The sequence below is a fragment of the Homalodisca vitripennis genome, unplaced genomic scaffold, assembly GCF_021130785.1.
Source record: "Homalodisca vitripennis isolate AUS2020 unplaced genomic scaffold, UT_GWSS_2.1 ScUCBcl_4601;HRSCAF=10873, whole genome shotgun sequence".
NCBI classification, from domain to species: Eukaryota; Metazoa; Arthropoda; class Insecta; order Hemiptera; family Cicadellidae; genus Homalodisca; species Homalodisca vitripennis.
The window spans coordinates 19,339-42,620 of record NW_025780732.1 but is presented as its reverse complement, the minus strand read 5'-3'; the positions used below and the strand labels follow the sequence as shown (position 1 = coordinate 42,620).

At 34.4% G+C, this 23,282-nt stretch overlaps 1 protein-coding gene across 6 annotated transcripts in view; it reads right to left on the bottom strand.

Annotated features, from left to right (window-relative positions):
• Window positions 1-257: 257 nt before the first annotated feature.
• The window catches only part of LOC124373008 (serendipity locus protein alpha-like), a 29,093-nt gene continuing 6,068 nt past the window's right edge, over window positions 258-23,282 (bottom strand). For 5 of the 6 annotated variants that reach the window (XM_046831414.1, XM_046831415.1, XM_046831416.1 and 2 more), the window contains 6 exons: window positions 21,949-22,151; window positions 19,712-19,880; window positions 18,248-18,400; window positions 6,964-7,066; window positions 3,214-3,548; window positions 258-330 (listed from right to left, as the gene is read on the bottom strand). In XM_046831414.1, the coding sequence (XP_046687370.1) occupies window positions 3,536-3,548; window positions 6,964-7,066; window positions 18,248-18,400; window positions 19,712-19,880; window positions 21,949-22,151 (641 nt within the window). In that variant the 3' untranslated portion in view covers window positions 258-330; window positions 3,214-3,535. Of the gene's footprint in view, window positions 331-3,213; window positions 3,549-6,963; window positions 7,067-18,247; window positions 18,401-18,727; window positions 19,351-19,711; window positions 19,881-21,948; window positions 22,152-23,282 lie in introns of those variants that run through there. The other variant, XM_046831417.1, reaches the window with a different exon arrangement.

Sequence of the window (23,282 nt, the reverse complement as noted above, 5' to 3'; positions counted from 1 at the left end):
AACGTTTAAATGACAAATTCCACTCATTCGAATTGAATTTTTAGAGATCTGACAGTTGCTCGATTCTAAGCAATAGATTCCCTAACTCTGTTCTTTCAGCTTCTCCAGTTTCTCATCCAAGAAAGCAAGGTCCTGTAGTCTGTCAGGAGTGTTGATGTCGGATGGTAATGACCCAGAGACCTGAGAGAACCAGTGGCTATTGAATGATTCCCCAGAAAAGTGCCTTTTCAGCTCACCAGAGAGTGGTGTTGGTCTGTTTAAGTGTCCAGTTGTTAGCCTCCATCTCTGACGACAGAGTATCAGCCAGAGTGCTGAAACTCTCCAGGATATCTGTAAACATATGTAAATATTCTAAATATTTTACATACATATATTTTTATAAAGACAATAAAATAGTCTAATGACAGAAAACATCAAACAACATTAAAAATAATGAATATCATGTTAATTTTTAAACTAAACAAACATAATTTGTATTGCAGTTCAGAAGTGTTGACATAACTGAATGTTTTGGTTTGATTCCAAAAACAATGTAGCCAATAGGCTATATTGGGCTCACAAGTTTTGTTCAACTGTGAAACAATAGCTGTTCAGAATTTAATCCAGTCAATCCTTCTAGTAGCTTTAATACAGCTATTTTAATTTTGAGTTATAAGACCTAAACACACAAACATATAGGTCACCATTCATGTTTTTTTAATTTAAAATGTTATACATTTTTTGAGAAATTTTAAGCTATAACCGTATGTATTATTTTCAATTTATGTCTTATTTTTTTTAAAAAAAAAGCTCTTTTGAGAAAAAATACAATCATCCTAATTTATAATTTTACACATCAGCTGTATTTATTTTAATAAGAAATAGTTCATACAAGTACAGTTGAATAAATTAGCATGTTGGATACTACTTATCAGGCCTAGCAACTCTTATACTACTTTATTAAGTAGAAATGATTTAATTTATTTTTTCATACGCAATATTTCTTTACAGTTCATTTCATATTTTAGTTCTTTTCTGTCTACATAATACGAGGGCGGTTTGATAAGCCTGCTAAATTAGTATGAAAGAGCGAGGAATTTTCAGAACCTGCACTGTTGTTGGTAAACCTGATATTTCCCAAGGATTATTACAGCAAATTTTGAATGAAAGCTGTTATCAGTTGAGTTTTGGTAGCCAGCTGAAGTGGTAAACTGTGTAGTTAGTTCCTTAGGATGGAGAAAAACAAATTTTGTGTGGTTATTAAACATTTTCATTTGAAGGTTTGGACTGCATAGATTAAATCCGAGTTGGATGAAGTCCATGTGTGTCCTGCACCAATATTGAAGGCATCTCAACTGAACGAGATGTCTCCATGAAAAACTGGCCATGACGAAGCTCTGTGCGTGATGGATGCCATGCCTGCTCACTTTAGACCAAAAACAGAAACGAAAGAACATTTATACTCAGAATCTCAGAATGCACGAAAAGTGGGGAGAGTGCACCAAGGAAGGCGAAGACCCCAGGATCAGGTATAATCCTGATATATTATCTGGAAAAAGGTAGATCCCATTAAAGGTGGATCCTATTATGCTGTTCTGCAGAATAGTTTGAAACAGAAACTCATTGAAAAATGTTAAGATTTGCACGGAAGAAGGTGCTGTTTCACCAGGACAATGCCCCAGCCCACACAGTAGCTATCACAATGGAAAAAGTGTTCGACTTGGGATTCAAATTGGTTCCTCACCCACCCTGTTCACCAGACTTGGTTCCGGATGCCTTCTTCTTATTCCCAAACTTGAAAATTTGGCTTGGTGGAAAGAAATTTTCATTGAATGAGGAAGTGGCCAGACTGAGACAGACTATTTTGCAGAGTTTGACGAAGCCTATTATGCTAATGGATTGAAAATATTGGAAACTCACTGGACCAAGTGTATAGCTTTGCAAGGAAGACAGTCGAGAAATAAAGTGGAGATTTTACCTTTAAAACAATATTTTTATTCTATTTGTACCAGACTCATCAAACCATCCTTCTATATTTTACAGAATCATAACTTGTACAGACTACAAATAATAAATAACACTAAATTTGTATTATCTGCATTTATAACAAAAACTATTATTTACACATTTATTCAGAACTTATGGGTCAGAAATTAAGTTTTAAATAAATAACAAATCATATATAACTTTTACAGCTTTTTTATTACATACATTTAAAAGAACGCTTCTTAAACTATTTCTTAAATGCAGTAAACATTTATATCTAAGCAAGCATGATTTTATTAGTCTCTGACTCTATTCATTGTCCATCAATGTACATATATTGAATAAAACACTATTTGATTTGATTTGACATTGTGACACTAACAGATGTGCATGGAATGTAGCTACTGATACAAGTCCTGATACTGAGACATCACATAACCCATCCGACCGCTCCACTTCATTCAGTGGGAATAAGTGAGCGCTCGACCTCATAATTATTAATATTTTGTTTTTTTCTTTTGCAATTGAAAATAATTAAATGACATACTTGCTATAGAGCGTTTGCCTATTTAAAATTATTTTGTTTATTAAGGCTGTAAGATATTATTAGGCTATATCTTCATTTAACATTAGATTTGAAAGTGACATACATATTTTGTAAATAACAAAAGAGTTTGAAACAGACAAGTAATAACAGATGATTCATGTGGTTGTAATCAATCAGCTGTGATAGATATGTGAGGAGTATTGTAGTCTGACCTTTATCTGATGCTCCCCTTTAAAATGGGTCTAAAGTTTAATACTCCATTATAAATAGGGACTTTTCTGAAATTCATAAGTGTTTCACTTTGGAAACATAGAATTTAAGGTCTCATTACTAATGAATTGTTAAAAATACAATTATCTGTTAATAGTAAGTGCTCATAATTTATTTTCATTATGGAATCTCCCATAATCTCCCTCTATTTCTAATATAAATAATAAACCATACTAACAGAAAATAATGTTTTAAAATTTCATTATCATTACAGCACTAAAATCTAAGTTTCTAAAGTGAAGCATTTATGGATTTGAGTAGAGTTTCTATATTATAATTCAGTTTTAAACTTCATCCCCATGTGAACCTCATATGCGTAACCAGCAGCTAACTGGAGTGCACTTGTAAGCAAGACAGTTTGTAGAGTAGTTAGATGCATTCACTACAGTAAACTTGTTAAATAAGAATCTTGACAGAATATTGTAACTAACCTGTAATGTCTAATGCTAGGTTGCTAGAACTCTCTCCTTCTGTAAGATTTCCAAAACCTGCAGATGTACTCTTGTCCATGACACGGGACTGTACTAGTGCCCGTGGTGTTCTCACATATAGTGTTGTGTGTTACGCTCAGCCTTGTGGCTCAGGAAGGGAGTAAGCCAGTCTCCACCTCCTCCCTTGGGTGTCTCCAGGGCATTGTTTACTGTCTCTGTCCTCCTTGGAGTTCTCGTACTAGACTGTACTTCCTCTTCTGCTCTAATTATTTCCGTAAGATTCAGGATGCGAATTTGGCGATTCTTTTTCATCTCAGAGATTTTATTCTTTAACCCTGTAGTAAGAGAGTATTGGAAAGAGAAGTCATAATCATCTATTAAAAGTAATTTTTTATAAATAGATAACATAATAGTAAAAACTATTGTCTTACGACTGTCCAACATAAATTTATAAACACAGGAGAATAAGAAGTAAACAAATATAAGTGTTAAGAATAAATGTTAGGAATATTACTTTTGATATATTCAGTATCTTTATAGTTCAGTTTTTCTATAATTCAGTTTTAAAACATACAGACTCTTAATTTATGTTATAATCAATAACATAATTATTAATTAATTATGTCCGAGATGTCTCTAGCCAGCATCCCGGACATCCTTGGTCCTCTCATTACCTACTGCTCATGACCAGGATAGTGGTCTTGCATCACTCAAAACTGAAGGTCACATCTTTGTCGTTCTTGTAAAACTATCAATCCCCAAATTATTGGCCCATAATTTAAAATTATTGTTAATAAAGCATGTGGCTTACACACACTTTAATGTGCTGAACTTTTTATAAACTTTCATCTCATTTGGGGATGTTCATGGAGCACACTTGGGATTGATATTCGCGGCGGTGTTGCAATCCTGGGGGTTGATCCCAACGAATTACGAATTTTTTTTTGTATGTGTATGAAGGTGAGCCTGCGTGCAACTGTATGGAAAGTCGAGTGAATGGATTTAGTTTTTTAATTTTATAGTATTTATATACTATAAAAAATTGGTATTATTGACTATTGCAATACAATGTAATATATATTGTCAACGGAATAAAATATATTCTATGTCTTAAGATGAAATTCACTAGTCCATTATTCAGTTTGAAAATGTTTCAGCGTTTATATATAAATGAATGAAAGTAGACCTATTCTTCCACTTTATCATCATTTCATCAATGATCTACTAGGATCGTCGCAATGTGATTTTTTCACTTGCAAACATTTGTGTGGCAGCATATCACAGCTCTAAAAATACAGCTATTTAACTGAAAATTATACTATCGGAAAGATATTTTAATTTTTTTGTAAATTGCTTTTAAAAAAGTACAGCAGTTAATGTTTTATATTTACACATATGTAGTATCTTTTGATCAGCTACTGTGAAAAACAACAATAAATATATTTAAAATTGAGAAAGCAATTTTACCCGGAAAACTCTACATGTTCAATTTAGTTCAACAATTAAGTTTTACATAAAAAAATAGTGAATCTAAATATATTTGTGAGAGGCGGTTTTCGGTCCATTTTCAGTGTGGGTATCACCCCTTCTTAAGTAATCACAATCCAAGCATATGAGCTATAAACTCTTTTTTAGACTTTGTGCTGTAGCCAAACACTGCAAATGTTACCATTAATTTTTTGGGAGGTGTTAGTTTCTCTCATTAAGGCATTTTGTTTAGCAAGAAAAGGAGTAAACCATGCTCAATAACTCCTTTCTCAAATAGTTCTTCTAGTTTCTTGAATGGTAATGAGAGATCTGATAGCAAGTTAATAAACATACCTATCACAAAACAAACCTGCTGCACAGTCTTCACAGTAAATTTGTGAAGAGACTCATGTCAAATTATGCATGTCCTCAAACGCCTGGGCTTGAGTCCAAGACGAAGCTTGACATTATGTTACACTTTTCGGTCGCAATTGAACAATTTATTACCAATTTAGTTCGACGTTTATTCACAAATTCACTAATGTATGCTAATTGATGTGGTATATCATACATCCATATGATTTATAATATATCATTGTGAAAAAATTGGTGTTTGAAACTTGGCAGTACAAATTTTACCAAAATGTGACGTGCTCATCATTTTTTTCTAGCTCCCAATAGTCTTATTTGTATTTTAATATTTTAGAGAGGACAAAATTTCCTATGATATTATAAAATAAAGACAGTGGGGTTTGGAATGAGTAAAATTTTGTAGAGATGTTACTGTGAAATTATTTGTATGGAAAACATTGAATATAGTTAATTACAGTGCATCAATAACAAATAGATATTTAAAATAGTATTATTCCTACAAGTGTTATTAAAATTCCTGGCTTTGTACTCTATTAAAAATTATTTTGCACATTATACTTCAGTTGTTGAAGTTCATTTAAGTGATGAACAGGAAAACCTTCTTACCTCAGGAGGATGCTACAGACCCACGCTGTGATTAAGGACTGTTGCACTCAGCAGGACGCCATGCTCGAGGTGCCTAGGGTCAGACTAGAGATGGGGAGGAATGGATTTGGATACTTTGGCCCCCATATATACAACAGCGTCCCTCATAGTCTTAAGGCGTATGAATACGCATCATTAAAAAATAATCTTTGGAGGATTAACTTTGGAGGAGGAGTTACTCATAAATAATTATTTTCTTTTAATGTATGACCTATTTTGCTTGTTTTAATTTATGTTATACTCTGTGAATATATGTATATATATATTGATTTTGAAAATGTATGAAAAGTTATTTTGAAAAATAACTGAAAATCGCTTTAAATAAAAATGTTTATTTAATTATTTTACTGTCACCATCATTTAACAATTCAGTGTACATAAAGAAGATAGTAGTTCAAATATTCGAAAAACTATCAAAAGATGAAATGGAAGAAAAATATTGAACTGTGAACAGTTACAAGAATGAACATATTATAATCTGTTCTCATCACCTACATTTTTTATATCTCATATTTTGAGAAAACTCAGAAATCTTGTAATGACCCTTTCGAACACCATGATATTCTAATAAAAAATGAAAAGAGATCTTATTTGTAGAAATTGTAAAAGATAGTTACATCACCAGCTTGTGCAGAAAACCCTACATTTAGTAACACAGAAATAGTGGACGAGAGAATGATGATGAGGAAGTCGATGACTTGAAAATGGCTTCAGTATCAAATGAGAAAGATACACTGAATCAAACATTAATTGGATTTAGATTTAACTCCATTAAAACAATCAGTTTCTTCACCATCAAAACGATCATGTGTTTAAAGAAAAATTAATAAAGTAAAAACAAAACTGACGATTTGACCCAATCGCTCTTACCATAACGAATAAAATATATAATTTAACTAATAAATTCCCTTTACTCCACAAATTGGCAAGGAATCAAAATTCTTTCCTAACCCAAAAATCTACAATCAGATGGTAGAACCTCCTACTTACCCAATAGGCCTATAGAGAAAACTATAATTTTATAACCTAATAAATCATATCATAACCACCAATGATCTAGACTAAGTGTATAGCCACACAGTTATCTTTCTCTTTTGTGGTTGACAGTTGTGTGACATATTCTAGTATATGTCTGTCTTAAAAAGTAAAAAATTGATTGGGAAACTGTTATTAACCAACATGTTTCTCCTATCCCTTATCTTTGATCGGATGTCTATATGAAACTAAATTAACCTAAGAACTTCTTGGGACAGAGAATAAACTCACACTGTGGCCTGTAAGAGTTGAACTGAGAGGCTGAGAGTGACTGGAAAGGATATGTCAAGCGGCAGATCTCGTATACTGTTCACTGCTTCTCCGGGGCTATTTGCTACATCAAAAAAAACATTAAAAATTAAATTAAACATACCATTAGGCTGAAAATCAATAACAAGTTAGACTTACTTTGTCTGGTGCCAACATCGCATATGCATACACCCATGTGTACGGCATGACCCCAGGACCGGCTGAACTTTTTAAACAATTTTGTTTGTTATTTTATCTTCTAAGAAAAATAAATTAAATTAAACTTTGGCCAAAACGAAAATTTCCAATTTTCTTCAGTGCTCCAAGGATTAAGCTGTACGTGGACTACAGTGATTTCCCTCATTGAAGACTGGTGGAATGTATGTGTTAGAGGTTAATAATAATTACTTTCACTGTCACATCAACATTTACAAGTATTGACAAAGTGAACGTTGCAGCATAATGCCTGGTTCAGATATATTTGACAATAAATTTTTAAAATTTATAAAGTTACAAAAAGTATTAATTTTTTATTTGAATCTTTTTACATAGTGAATTATTGCAACATTATCGAATTCATATGGCCAAACATAAAATTTAACAATAGTAATAATTGAATTACTTTTAATATTTTAACAAAAGCAAAAAAGATGTAAAAGGAAAGTTTTACTTACTCTCAAATACAATTTCTCCAATAAAACTTTATTTACAATTTTTACAGTAAATTCCAAATGTATTCTGAACATTTTATATTGTGTATTTTACTTATTTTGTAAAAACATTTTGGATTGCGTAAATTGATATTTTGGGAAAGGTGTACATTTTTTATAAAAATTGCCAAGTTAATCCTACAGGAAATTAAGATACATGTATTACACATTTTCTTCTTCAACAGTATGTTTGTACATATTTTTAATTTATATAAAAAAATTAAAATATAATCTTTAATGAAACAAATGTTTTGTAACAATGCTTCTCACATTTCTTTTTAGAATATTAAAAAAACAAAGCAACAAATGGGACAGATAATCACCTCTATGTAATCTTTACAATCTTATCTTTCATTTAAGTGTACCTATAATATTGTACACTTCCCTTTATTTACTGTACTAGTTGATCCAGTACCAATTAATCTTCTAAATTTATATTAAATATTTTAATTGCTGATTGATGATAGTTTCCTTACCTTACTCTGTACTCAACAGCAGCAGTTGACAAAAGTATTACTATTGCATTTTCCATAAACAAAAAACTATGTTTTCATACTATTGTGAAGTAAAAACATCCATCTTGTTAGATTTTTCAATTCAAAAATTAAAAAAATTAATACTCCCATTTTAAAATAAGTATTATTGGATTAAATATGTTTTAAATTAACACTTAGAGTGCTAATCCCGTAGTTTTACGTGGTTGTCATTTCAATTGGTATTATATTACATTGTCCGTATTAAACAAGTTTTGCCTACTCTACAATGTTTTTTGGGTTTTTTAGTAACACAATTCACCGTTAGATGTATTGAATGAGCTTGGTGACAAAGCAACTTCAGTCGCTTTGATTACGTGCCGAGACGTGACGTTCGTTGCGGCCGGCAGTCTATGTCGCAATCATGGCTTCTCGCAGCTTGAACGACGTTGCGATCAGTGATGTATTAGATGAAGATAGTTTTATTGGTGTTGATAGTATTTTTGGACGGTTCTGACATTGATCCTGATTTCATGGAAGAAGATGAGACACATATTTCAGGTAAGAATAAGTCTATTTATCACATACACATCAGTCTAAAAGTTTGGTTATGTTATTGTTTTCGTGAATCAAACTATAATTTGTTTTTATAATAAATTAACTTTATTCAACTAATATTCTATTCATATGAATAAAATGAAAATATATTTATATTTTACATAGTATGTTATTATGTTTACAGATGCTGAAAACAGTACTGACGACGAAAGTGATGCCGACCCATCAATATGTCGGCATAGTTTTTTTGTCAAAAAACTACAAGACATAAAAACATGATTTGTATTATTCAAAGGACTGTTTATATTTGTAAATGGGTCATTGTAAATAATTGTATATATGCTTAGTTTAGTATGTTAGATAAAAAAACTGTCTAAAAAAATAATTTTTCCTTTTAAATATATGTTTTTTCAAAAACATTTTTTATGTGTAGTTTTTGAAAAAACCACTAACAAACTCATGTTAAAAGAAAGACGAAAGTAAGCTGAATTTAGGCATGCAAGTATTTTTCTTATACCTCAAATACTTTTTTTTAAATAAATTTTTGAAAACCACCAAAAACGCCCAGCATTCTACAGAGTTACATGTTATTTAGGGCCAGCACTCAAAGTGTTAAAGTGTACACTTATGATGCCAAAATTATATAGTCACCAACGTTTGGAAGATAAACCTTATTTTCTTATTTAACACAATAAGAATATTATAAAATAGTATATTATAGTAATTACTTTAAAAAATCCTCAACAGAATTTTAAAAATTTTTCATAATTGTTTTTGTTAAAACTTTGCACATATTTTAATAATTTATTGTGTATTGGTAAATATCTGAAGTTACCATGAAATGTGGTATTTCATATTAGAAAATTGTCAAAATTTTTAATCTGTACATGGTACAATACCTTTATTTTCCATTAGTATACTTATACTTTTAACCGCTGTAGATGAATATACTTGCAAGCAGAGCACTTGCCATCAACGCTACTGTAGAGTATTTTCGCACATGTTTTCGTAATTGGGAAAACTTGGGAGGGAGGAGCAGGAATTACTTCGTCATTATAATTGTTGTTTTCACCCCATTTACGAAACATAATCTCTATATATTTACACATGTGTTCTATGCATTGTTATTATTTTTTGTTCGTGGCAATGGATCACAATATTGATAATGAGAATGAAATTGTGAGAACCTACGCCTGCAGACTGCAACTTGAACGAGGCATAGAAAAGCACAACCGAAAACACTCGACAGGCTATGAATTTCACCCTACCGATACACCATCTTTCACTCTTTGAAGAAAAGCCTTCCTAGTGAAAGGAAGGGAGTGAAGTTTCTGAACCTACTAACCAGAGACAATTAAAGGCCCCAATGTAAGCAGTACAAGACAGTGTCTATCAGCTTCGCTTGCAGAGAGACCATTCCACTCAGTTTGAAGAATTCATCAATTGGAGATCTTCAGCCATGTTTCAGTGAAAACCCGTCCCCACAAGGTTGACCACCATCACACTCAAAACTTAATTAATCATTAATATAACACTGTAAAACAAAATTGAGGTTACTTGTAACTTCAATTTCGTTATTTCCTACTCCTGACGCCTATTCTGTACTTGATGTATACGAATAAAGTATTCTGATTGATTGATTGACCGTATGATGTACATACCAAGTTCTGAGTTGGGAATGTATGATGATCTTTCAGAAGACGATGCAGATGTTGATGATAATTTTATTGATTTATTTACTCAATGACATTTCCCAAGTTACATCCCACTGACTGAAAAAAGTAAACCCAAGACGAAAGTCTCATCTGCAGCACAACTATGAGGCGAGAGAAAACGAAACGTGAATCCTGCTACATGTGTGAGTTTTGTAATGTCTCTATGTGTTATTCCATGTTTTTCAGAACATTATGAACTAAACTACACCTAGGATTGTATTCTAGAATTGTCATATAATAAAACAACTGTGGAATAAACTGTCATATTTATATCCTGATAAAAATAGGCCAATACACTCACAATGATTTCTTTAGGGGTGTACTTTAAATACACTAAAAAAATAATGAAAAAAAGTTATACATAACATACATAGTTATCAAAGGTAAATGAAATGACCTCGTTGCCGCGGTTATCGCCGCTTTGCATGTGTGTTCAGGTAAGAAAAACTCAGTGACACTGGTACGGCCGGCTGCACAATCTACTCACAATATATCTACAGAATGTCAGTTTTATACTTTAGCTTTTTTTATGCATTCCATGCTAGTGTACAGCGTACATGTGAGATATTGACAATAAGATCACTATAGACTCAAGACGCTGGCAGTTCAGAGAACGCTTTCCATAGCAAATGCTTATTGAAGAGTATACAAACCTTCTGTCCTTGGAGTTGTGGAGCAAGTACATTAATTAGAGGCGCCCATAAGTGAAACTCTGTTCTGCCTTGACCACCTCTCTGCATAATTATGCAAGTGTTGAAAAACCAAGAAAACAGAAGAGATACAATGCAGCAAACGTTTAAAATGTTTAAGACAATTTAGTGATCCCGCCTGTGGTGTACATATCTGAATCTAATATAAATAGTCAGCTATCTAAAATATATTTGTTAAGATAGGAATGTTGATTATCGATCTGGCCGTTGGCGGTTATATGTATGTGACGTAATATGAGACCATACTGTTTAAATAAATCCTATTGGCTACTGAGGTCACGCCACTTCTCCCCGCCAACGTTCCTTACCGTTCCAGCAGCGAGTGTTCTGCCCAGTCCAGTTTTACCCACGGTCCGTGAAACCCGCGTCCTGCTCCGCCCGACCAAGATGTAGTCCAATAGTTTTCCTGAATTGGTGTAATTTTATTACCCAGTATTATTACCACCGGCCACGAACATCACAAATGGCGACGAGGATTTGTGGAAATTAGTATTAGTGCGAAATTCCGAGTGTACATCGCCGCTGGACATCAACAGTAAACACCACGTGCGGCGAACAACACGAGGACAGTTTTGATCGAGTGAACATCACAAAATGGCGAGCAGTGAACATCACGAAGATTAACAGTACGAATTTTCTTTAGTTTCAAACCAATTAGTGTGGGAGGAAGTGTAGTGTGCAACCAAATTATTTTAGCTACGAGTTGATGTGGCAAGTACAATTAGACGAACTACCGTTTCCTGTAACTAATATAATGACGCAAATAGGCGTTATCGGGGAATATGACGGGTCAGTTGAAACCTGGGCGTCATACATCGAACGTTTTGAGCTGTATGTGGACTGTAATAGCATTGACGCGGGTAAAAAGGTCAGTACGCTTTTAACTGTGATAGGGGTAAAAACGTATAGTTTGTTGAGAGACCTGTGCACCCTCCTAATAAACCGTCGGAAAAGACATTTAATGAACTGGTGCAACTTGTGCAAAAACATTTATTCCCGACTCCTAGCTTCATCGCGGAGCGATATCGTTTTAGTAAGCGAGTACAGTTGGAAGGCGAGTCGGTTGCCGAGTATATTGCAAATTTGAAAAAAATGACAACCCATTGTGACTTTGGCGCGTCGCTAAATGATTACTTGAGAGACAGACTGGTGAGTGGCATCAGAAGTGAAAGTGCCAAACAAAAACTGTTATCGGAAGCCTCGTTAACGTTCGAGCAAGCGACCAAAATAGTGCTTTCAATGGAGCAAGCAGAAAAATCGGCGGCGGCAGCTCTATCAGTCGGAAGACCCGAGCGGATCCATCAGTTGAGCAGCGTGGTGGCCAGGAGGGGGAGATTCGGAAATGGCGCACCGCATTCCCAGACAGCACGGAGCGACAACGCTGGAACGTCCTGGAAGGGAGCTGGGGGGACAGCCAAGGTCAGCGGCGGCACGTCACCAGGGCCTTCTGGATGGCATCGCCAGGTGGCAGTGGCAGTGCGCAATGTTTATGTTGTGGCCTCACAGGGCATTTCCGTTCACAGTGCAGGTTATTAGGTGTGAAGTGTCATTTCTGTGGTAAACAAAACCACATAGCAAAAGTGTGTCGTTCTAAGTTAGCTGGTCGGCAAGGTACAAATGTAAATAGAGATAAGACTAATTTTAGAGATAGTAAAAGCACTGGGAATTCCAAAAATTATCTCAAACATAACTACCTAGAAGGTGTTGATGACAGTAATCAGGTGTCAGGGGACACTGAGCAATTTGTGGATGATGTAGCCAATTTATTTAGGATGAATGAAAAGGTGACTGACAGGGTCAAGGTAAATCCAATTCTGCTTGATTTAATTGTTAAATGGTAAAAGCTTAACGTTTGAGGTTGATACAGGGGCTTCTGTGAGTGTTTGCAGTGAGGAATATTACAATTCTCATTTCCAGATGTGTAAATTAGAACCTAGTGAGTTGACACTCAGAGCTCTTATACCGATCAACCTATCACACCTGTAGGCAAGATCAAAGTTGAAGTTAATTATAACAAAGTAAACAAAGTAATGGACTTGTATGTCATCAAGTCCGGTGCTCATCCACTTATAGGTAGGGAATGGTTAAGTGCTCTAGGGGTTGAAATTTCGTTTAAAAATAATGACAGGTTATTTGAGATAAGTAAAACCGATGCCGATAGTTGTCTTGAACTTAAGAACAAGTTGTTCAAAGAATTTCCTAAGGTATTCAGTGACGAGATAGGTTGTTTTAAAAGGCGAGCCTGTAAAGTTAACAGTAAAAGAAAACACGGTTCCTAAATATTTCAAACCTAGGCCAATACCTTTTTCCTTGAAAGCCAAGGTTGAAAACGAACTAGCTAGGCTAGTAGATGAGAAAGTGTTAATACCTGTAAGTAGCTCAGATTGGGGTACGCCCATAGTTCCTGTATTAAAGAAATGTGGTTCAGTCAGGATTTGCGGTGATTTTAAAGTAACCTTGAACCCTTGTTTAGAAGTAGAAAAATTTCCGTTACCAAGAATAGATGAGTTGTTTGCAAACCTGCAAAAGGGCGAGAAGTTTAGTAAGATCGATTTGTGTCAAGCATATACCCAATTAGAGTTAGATCCAGAGTCTCAGAAACTGTGTACCATAAGTACACACAAAGGTTTATTTTGTTATTCCCGTGTTCCTTTTGGCATAACGTCAGCAAGTGCTATTTTTCAAAAGAAAATAGAGCAGACTCTCCAGGGTATAGATCAAATTGCAGTATTTTTAGATGATATTCTAATAACCGCTGAAAATGATAAGGCTCATTATGAGAAGTTAAGAGAAGTGTGTAAGAGGTTGAATGAGAAAGGCTTAACTGTCAAAAAGAGTAAATGTACTTTCTTTGCTGACCAAGTAGAGTATTTGGGGTTTGTTATTGACAAACACGGTTTGCACACCGATCCCAAGAAAGTAGAAGCAATCAAGAACGCACCTATCCCAAAGAATGTCACAGAAATTAAATCGCTAATTGGGCTAATTAACTATTATTCTAAATTTCTTCCAAATTTGTCAAGCATTTTAAGCCCATTGTACAATTTATTAAAGAAAGACGTTTCATTTGATTTCAACAGGCAATGTGTTCAGGCATTTGATAGAGTAAAAGAACTACTAAGTAGTGAGACTATTTTAGCGCACTATGACGGCAAACTTCCGTTGAAGCTGGCGGTAGACGCGAGTTCTTTTGGACTAGGTGCGGTCCTGAGTGTTGTCACACCAGAAGGTATTGAAAAACCATTAGCATACCAGTCTAGAACGCTAACTAATGCTGAAAAGAACTACTCCCAGATCGATCGAGAGGCTCTAGCAATTGTCTGGGGCGTGAAGAAATTTAACCAATATCTGTATGGTAGGGAATTTACTTTATGTACGGACCACAAACCGCTTCTATCAATATTTGGTCCTCATAAGGGTGTGTCAGTGTTTAGCGCCAGCAGATTGCAGCGCTATAGTTTATTTTTGTCAGGGTACAAGTTTAATATAGAATATATAAAATCAGCTGATCACAGTAATGCCGACGCGTTCAGCAGGCTACCACTGACAATGAAAGAGCCGGAAGTGAGCGACGATGACCACTGGAAGGGCAGTTATTTGCATTGTCTTTTGGAAAGCTCTGTGCCTTTAACTTTTGAAAATGTACAAGTAGAAACGCTAAAAGATCCAATTTTATGCAAAGTTATTGGTTTATGTAAGGCACGGGTGGCCCAATAGCATCCCTGGGGATGACAAGGAGTTGTTGCCATATTTTGCAAGGAGGGAGGAGTTGTCTATAGTAAATAATATATTGGTTTGGGGTTACAAAGTAGTAGTGCCTAGCAAAATGAGAAAATATGTGCTGGACGAGCTTCACTCATCCCACATGGGTATAGTCAAAATGAAATCGATAGCTCGTAGTTATGTTTGGTGGCCTAATATTGATGATCAAATTGTGTCCTTGGCAAATAATTGTTTTTCCTGTTTAATGGAGAGAAATAACCCTAGCAAGTGTCAGCTGCATACGTGGCATTATCCCTCAAGTCCATGGCAAAGGCTTCACATGGATTATTTAGGTCCGATTAATGGAAAAATGTATCTACTAATTGTTGATGCGCACAGCAAGTGGCTGGAAGTGTTTCCTGTAGCTTCCACTTCAGCCAATGTAGCCATAAATCATTTAAGAGATTTGTTTCAGTAGGTTTGGTCTGCCAGAGACTGTCCACAGTGACAATGGTCCACCATTTTCCTCATTCGAATTTCATAATTTTATGTCAAACAATGGTATCAGACATACTTTGAGTCCTCCATACCATCCCATGAGTAACGGTTTGGCAGAGAACTCTGTCAAATATGCTAAGAATAAGATCAAATGTGCTTTACGTGATAAGAAAGATGTAAATATAGCTTTAAGTAGAATATTGTTTGATTATCGAAATGCTGTTCATGCTACCACCAATGAGACCCCAGCAAAGTTGATGTTTAATAGGCAATTAAGGACTAGGTTAGATTTATTAAGGCCTAACCTGTCAATGACAGTTGGTAAAAGACAAGACAAGCAAAAGGAGTATTTCTCTGGAACTAAAATTAGACTATTTTATCCTGGTCAAAATGTAATTGTTAGGGACTATCGCACCCGCGACAAATGGGTTAGTGCTACGGTAATTAAGCAGATCAGCAATGTTATATACGAAGTTGAATTGACGTCTGGCATTGTGTTCAGACGGCATATTGATCAGATTGTAGCCGTGCAGGGAGAGCCAGCTGATGTAAACAAACAGGTAGAATCAGCTGACGCTTTCAATGACAGTTCCTCTTTCCCCCCGGTCATGACGCCGGTGATGGGGCGAGAGCCAATAGCAGTGAGTCCCCACTCTCCGCCGAGCGGCCGTGTGGCTCGCTCCCCTCCCCTCTCAGTGTCGTGCCGTTCTAACGGTAAACAAACAGCTGATCGTGGCAACACGTCACCGGCTGCGACGGCAGCTGTCCGTGCCGCGCCAGCTGTTCCCAAACAACAACAATGATAGACGCTATCCTGTGCGGATTAGAAAATCCCGTGGATAGACTGAACTTGTAAATTATATTGTTTTGTTCTATTTTAGTTTGTTTCATTATATTGTTTTATTTGTCTTAGTCGTGATAACCAAAGCGTTCATACCATTTGCTTTATTGTAGTTCAAGGAAAATTTATTGATGTTACTGTATTAATGTGTTAATTGAATTTCAACAATGTTTTTTTTTGTTAAACTATGTAGCGTGTTATTTTGCAGTGTTTTTCAACTTTGGAAGGGAGGAAATGTGGTGTACATATCTGAATCTAATATAAATAGTCAGCTATCTAAAATATATTTGTTAAGATAGGAATGTTGATTATCGATCTGGCCGTTGGCGGTTATATGTATGTGACGTAATATGAGACCATACTGTTTAAATAAATCCTATTGGCTACTGAGGTCACGCCACTTCTCCCCGCCAACGTTCCTTACCGTTCCAGCAGCGAGTGTTCTGCCCAGTCCAGTTTTACCCACGGTCCGTGAAACCCGCGTCCTCCCGACCAAGATGTAGTCCAATAGTTTTCCTGAATTGGTGTAATTTTATTACCCAGTATTATTACCACCGGCCACGAACATCACACCGCCGATTGTCAGATTCGTTCTGTAATAAGATTTTGGAATGCAAGGAATGTGAAACCAGCTGAAATTTATCGTCAACTTCGAGATAGTGTATGGGGAAGACGTGATGAGTGAAGGAATGGTGAGAAAGTGGGTTAGAATGTTCAATGGCGGTCAAACAAATGTGCATGATGAGAATCAGATTGGTCGGCCTTCTCCATCACCGATAATCTGGTAAGGGCAGTTGACAACAAAATCCAAGAGAACAGACGTTTTACTACGACAACACTTTTTTGATGATTTCCAAAAAATTTCATGCACTCTTTTGTATGAAATTGTTACGGACCGCTTAGGTTATCACAAACTAAGTTTCAGATGGGTTCCAAAAATGCTCACTGACATGCACAAAACCAAGAGACTCGGAAGTGCTTTGACTTTTCTCACACGGTACAGTGATGATGGTGAAGATTTTTTTAACAAAATTGTGAGAGGTAATGAAACTTGGGTCCATCATGTCACACCAGAATCCAAACAGCAGTCAATGGAGTGGCGACACACGCAATTTCAGAAGAAACAAAAATTTAAGACGACAATGTCTGCACAAAAAATCATGTGCACTGTCTTTTGGGATCAGAAAGGCGTTTTGCTGATTGATTTTCTCCCAAGAGGTGAAACCATTAATACAGCAAGGTATTGCGAAACCTTAAAAAAAACTAAGGCGGGCAATTCAAAACAAACGGAAAGGAATGCTCAGTAACGGAATTGTGTTGCTCCATGACAATGCTCGGCTCCATACCACTAGTTACACGCAAACATTGGTTTGACAATTTCGTTGGGAGCAATTTGATTACCTGCCCTATAACCCGGACTTGGCACTGTCTAACTACCACTTGTTCCTGCACATGAAGCACGAGCTAGGCGGCCAACACCTTGAAACCGGCGATGAAGTGAAAAACTGCCGTGGAGTCGTGGCTACATTCATTGGCGGGAACCTTCTACAAAGAGGGTACTGACAATTTGATCATCCGCTACGACAAGTGTTTGAACATCGGTGGAAACTATCGAAAAATAGTTAAACAGTACTTACTGAACACGCCTCGTACATAGACGTCATACTCTGAAGACTGTAGACATCTTAGATGGAGCAATGCTTGGAGTATTGGTGGGTGAACCTTACTCATCAGCACTCAACTGTGAGTGTTAATAGTGCATTACAATTTTCCCTATTGATTAAGAAGCTGTATATAATAGTTTTTACTTATGGTTTTTTTTACATAGTAACAAAAGGATATTCATATTTGTATTAAAGTGCTGTGCATTTTAACATTTGTGTACAATTTTTACAAAAATCTGGATTTCTGGATTAATGATTCAAATTAATGAAAGTCTACTGAAGTTCATATAACTTTTCCAATTAATACAATTCTTTTTCACTTTGCAACTATTCAAAACAGTTATGTGCATTAAAATGTTTTCCATATAAACTAAGTACAAGAAGTGAGTTATTACCTGTACAACTACCATCGACAGCTGCACATGAAGCTGTAGACACACTCAGCTGGTCACAGATATGGTCAACAGAGTCTAGTATCAGCTTGGTCTGTCTTGTTATAGTAGATGTATGGGCTCGTTTGGTCACTGCCACTTCACACTTATGCAGAGCTGTCATGCAACGTAAATAGTTTACTTTAGTTATAAGTTTAACATAAATCACATCCATGTATTATGGAACAATGTTTGTACCACCTGGTGGCCAGTGTGTGGTGACTAAAGCATTGTAAATGTCTTTCAATACATTTTAATTATATCTGCTTATCATCCAGTTTGAATAAATCATTATTCAGGTGCATTGAAAGGTTTTAGTACAATATTTTGTATTTACACACAAGACTTCGTCATTTCTGAAACAAATAAAATTTTCCCTTTTCAACCTGTCACCAAAACAATTACAATATACAATACTAAACTCATTATTACCTGACATGGCCTTCTAGCAATTGTGCTGCTTTGTATCAGTCTGTGCAATAACGCTTGAGGTAACATAAGGTAAATATAGAGTATACGAGTTTGAAATAATCTTCCCTTGAAAGAGGTCTAAAATTTAGACTTAGGATTAGATCAAAATGTTGATAAATCAAAGCTGCTATTCTTGAATTATTAGGTAGAGTTGCAATGAATATAGATCAAAATGATGATCTTATTCCTAGGAAATAAATCTTGACCTGTCTGTACCTACTATGACATGCAATATTTTTAAGATTATAAACAGCAAGAGAGAATTTACAATTCAGTGAAAAAAGACTGTGTATGATATTACCTGAAAAAATAGTAAACATTTAATATCAAAAGTAATACACAACATGCGATAAATAATATCATATTTTAGGAACAAATAACCGAATCCAGCCAAATTTGGCAAAGTAAGTTGTGCAGAAGGAGGTAAAATAAGTAACATGTCAAAGAGTTAATCGCTGAATGGTTGAACTCAGACAATCATGAAATAGCTCATTCCCTTCCACTCACCTTTATAAATGGATCGCAGAATGGGACGTGCATTGCTGGGTCAGCTAGTTTAGTTTGAATGTAACATCTCTTGAATGAAAATGGAACTCCTTAGCAAAGCCAATAACATTTTAATCGTGTTAGCAATGTTTTGACATGGTATAAACCAGAAAACTTAGAAGATAGTTAGGTGCAAATGGTACTACCACATAAATATGTTAGTATTAATTAATTTTGTTTATTCATCTTGTTCATCACCCACCACCGTATTTCCAATAATGTGAGTTTTTTTTGTATTTAATAATTAATTAATGTAATATAATTACTCACCTGTTCTAATTAACATATTCAAATATCTTAACATGTCTTATTTTCCAACTTTGATTTTACAACTTAATTTTATAATTTAGTTTTCAGATATGTAGAAGTTGTTTCCATGCTGAGTATGTGAATTAATACTTGTTGATGTACCTTTCTTCAGTTCATCCAAGACATCAGAAGCCACAGACACATCACTAGATCTCGATAAGTGTTTATACAACAGCCATCCATGTCTGACTATTACCTGGCTGGCCTCCAACACTGCATCACTCTCTCCATTCAGATTTTTGCTCAGCACTTCCATGCTGTCTTGCACAACCTATATAATAATAATAATACTGCTTCATTGCTGTAGACAATCTACAATATTTTATGGTTTGCAATTAAATCAGAACACACATAATAATACGAAATATATGGAGATAAACAAAATGAACAAATACCCGTAAATGTATCTTTCAAATGTAACAATCTATTATATAAAAATGAAACTGTTCGTATGTAACAGCATCACTCACAAACGGCTGGACGGATTCGCCTAATTTTTTTTTTAATTTGTTCGTCTTGATCTGTAGAAGGTTATAGGATACTTTTTATCCCTTTCCCGATTCAGGATTCCGCCCCACTGGTTACAGAAATACCCGTAAGAAATGCATTGCAGCAAACATATGTTATTAAGTGAAAGAGTCTTTTCAAATTTTTAATCAGCTGTTCTTTGTAAACATATATAATGCGACAAAAAATATATTTATATATAATTTAATTACTACACTTATAGTTTTAAAGCATAGAGTAAGCTTAAGAGAAACGACAAATTTTGTTTAAACTGTTTCTGCAATCACTGTTAAACATAGACTTTACTATCCAGATAATACAATTCAAATTTGACGTAAAAATTCACCTTTAACTGCAATATTTATTTAATATAAACCATGCTCATGCTTGATCAGAAGAGCAATGCAGATATCATAATTACTATCTTACGTTGGCTACAAATATAAAGAATGTTAAAAAATCAACCTTAGTTGTTTTTTTTTGACAGAAGTATCAGGAATGTGGTACATACCTTCATAATGCGCCCAAGAAGCTCACGAAGGAACGACTATCAATTATCTCAGCAATGTTTAGAATGTGATAGAAAAATGAATAAGTGAATATAGTGTACTGTTTTCAACGGGAAATTGCGTGCGAAGCCGCGGGAAACTTATTGAAATGCGCAGCGAAGCGCGCCGGGTCCGCTAGTATAGGATAAAATATAAATTAAGTGTTATAAAATTATATTTTAATATTGTTTTCCAAAAGAAATGTGAATATTCAAAGTTGTATGCTTGGTAAAACACTGAAGCAAATAATGTATGACATACGTTTACTGGTATTGATGTATAGGTTGCAGATACAGATCTACTAATATTTTTAAATTTTTACAATCGCACTCTAAATCATACATCCTAACATTATTTAATAAATAAAGGGATTTTTATTTATTTATTTACCATATTCCTGGTACATAATTTATCACATTTTTCAGAAGTGCCATAACAGTTTTTTGCTATATTTCTACTAATAAATTAAGTTTTTTCCTCCACTCTTCTCTACTGACACACTTTATTGGGGACACACCAGTAAAGCTAATTACTGAGAGGATCACACATGCCTTATGACATCCTGGGGGTCCTCCAAACAGAAACTCCTAAATTGACTACCTAGATCTGGAGAAGAGTGACAATCCTGATTTTCAGCCACATTGGAAACATCTTAAAACTTTGTTTTCAGTTCTTTCGGAAATTAATAATTTTTAAGGAATTTTGTTTAATTAAAAACTATGCAATTATTTTTTATAGAGAACGGCAAATCAATCAATCCCCCAAATATAAAGATGAATTGGTTTTTATTTTAGAGAAATTTACTGGAGACCTAGTAGCATTAATTGGTTCATAATTTTGCTTAGTTTTAAGTATTAATTTACTAACTACAGTTAAATCTATTCTGCTCTCAGGGCAGTAAATGCAAGAAAGCATGCAGTAGTGAATGGGCAGCCAAAATACTTGATACGGAGCTAATAAATTTAGTTTTAGAGTGAGACAAAAAAGATTGTATCATAATGGTGCAAAGCAGTATGAACAAAACATCACAATGTAATAAAAAGGTTTGCAAATTTTAAAACAAACTTAGTAGTAATGTTGTTAATTCTAAAGATGGCATTTATCCAATATGGTATAAAATCATGATTTACTGTCAACTAGTGCTAATAGTGGACTGCATTATATAAAAAGACAAAATTTGAATAAAATGAATGTTATAGCCACATTTATTATTTTAAAAAACTTAAGCTTCACCATGAATTTAAAAACTGTTAAAAAACTATTATTCAAGAATCAAGTTATTACCTGAGAAAATGCATACGAGTCAATAATACTATCCAAATGGGATTGTAGAGATGTCAACTGATGTTGCCAGTGGTCGCAGAGGAACTTGACAAAGGCTCTTTTGTTGACACAGTCTGGGGTGAGGTAGAAGGCAGTGATTGCAGGCACCAAGTAATTGTCTACAGACTCCAAACTGGCCATGCAACACCTCATTGCTGCTACCTCTACAACACATCATATTACTAATCCAGAGAAAACAGATATCATTAAAATCAATCAATTGATGTGTTATTATGAATATCACAAATCAATGATATACATAATTTTTTTACTTTGTTTTTTTTTTTACTTTTCTTCAAATTCATCAATCAAGATCATTCTGTAGAGAACATTTGTTGAGGACACAAATAACTAAGTTCATATGTTCATGATACTAGTTGGAATTAATTATTATTATTATCATATAGCAACTTTAGAGTGCCAATTATAACACAGTTTAAAATTTTTGGTCACAAAATGTACTAATTTATGACAGGCAGTAAGCAGATCATACGAACTCCTCCAAACCGTGCAGAGTATGAGGCTCTGTGTACTCTCCAACCAAGATTTGAAGACATTGAGGCAAAGAATTATGTACGGGCAATTTTCAGTAAAAATATTGTAAATCTTACCCTAGCTGTTTCTCTATAATATTTAGTAATTATAATAAAATATGCTAGAAACAATTATACATAATAATACATAAAGAATACTTAATTCTATAAAATATAAAGATTGATTAAGAAATAACTTTATGGAATAACACCTGACTAAAAACCAACAGAATTTAGTTGTACCGTTTTACTGGCACATGAGGGGTTAGCTTTGAAATTTAAGTTTTGTGAAGGTTCAAAAAGGAAACAAAAATCATCTGAAATTAATAAACATCAAACTAAAATAAAACTTCTTCTTGAAAATAATCACTGGATTTAAAATTAAAATAAAAACTTCTTGATGACTTTTAAGTTCAAACTTGCAATATATTCGTCACTCAAAAATGTACAAAGTTCTCACAGCTTGTCTTTTATTCAATTTTCAAAATTCAAAACTTTCACACTTTAATCTGATCTGGCAATTCTTCACTTTAATTTATCTTCAAAATTCAATTTTATTCTGTTACTAATTTCTTTACTTTACTTTAAATATTAACAATATTTGTATTATAAAAATTCTTTCCTTTCAGTGTCAGAGAATTAAAATTACTTCTTTTCAGTGTTAGAGAATTAAAATTGCTGAAAGCATCTGTAACAACCACAAAACTCTTTTAGTATTTTTTTACATACAATTTTATATACATGTGCTCACTGCACCAACAA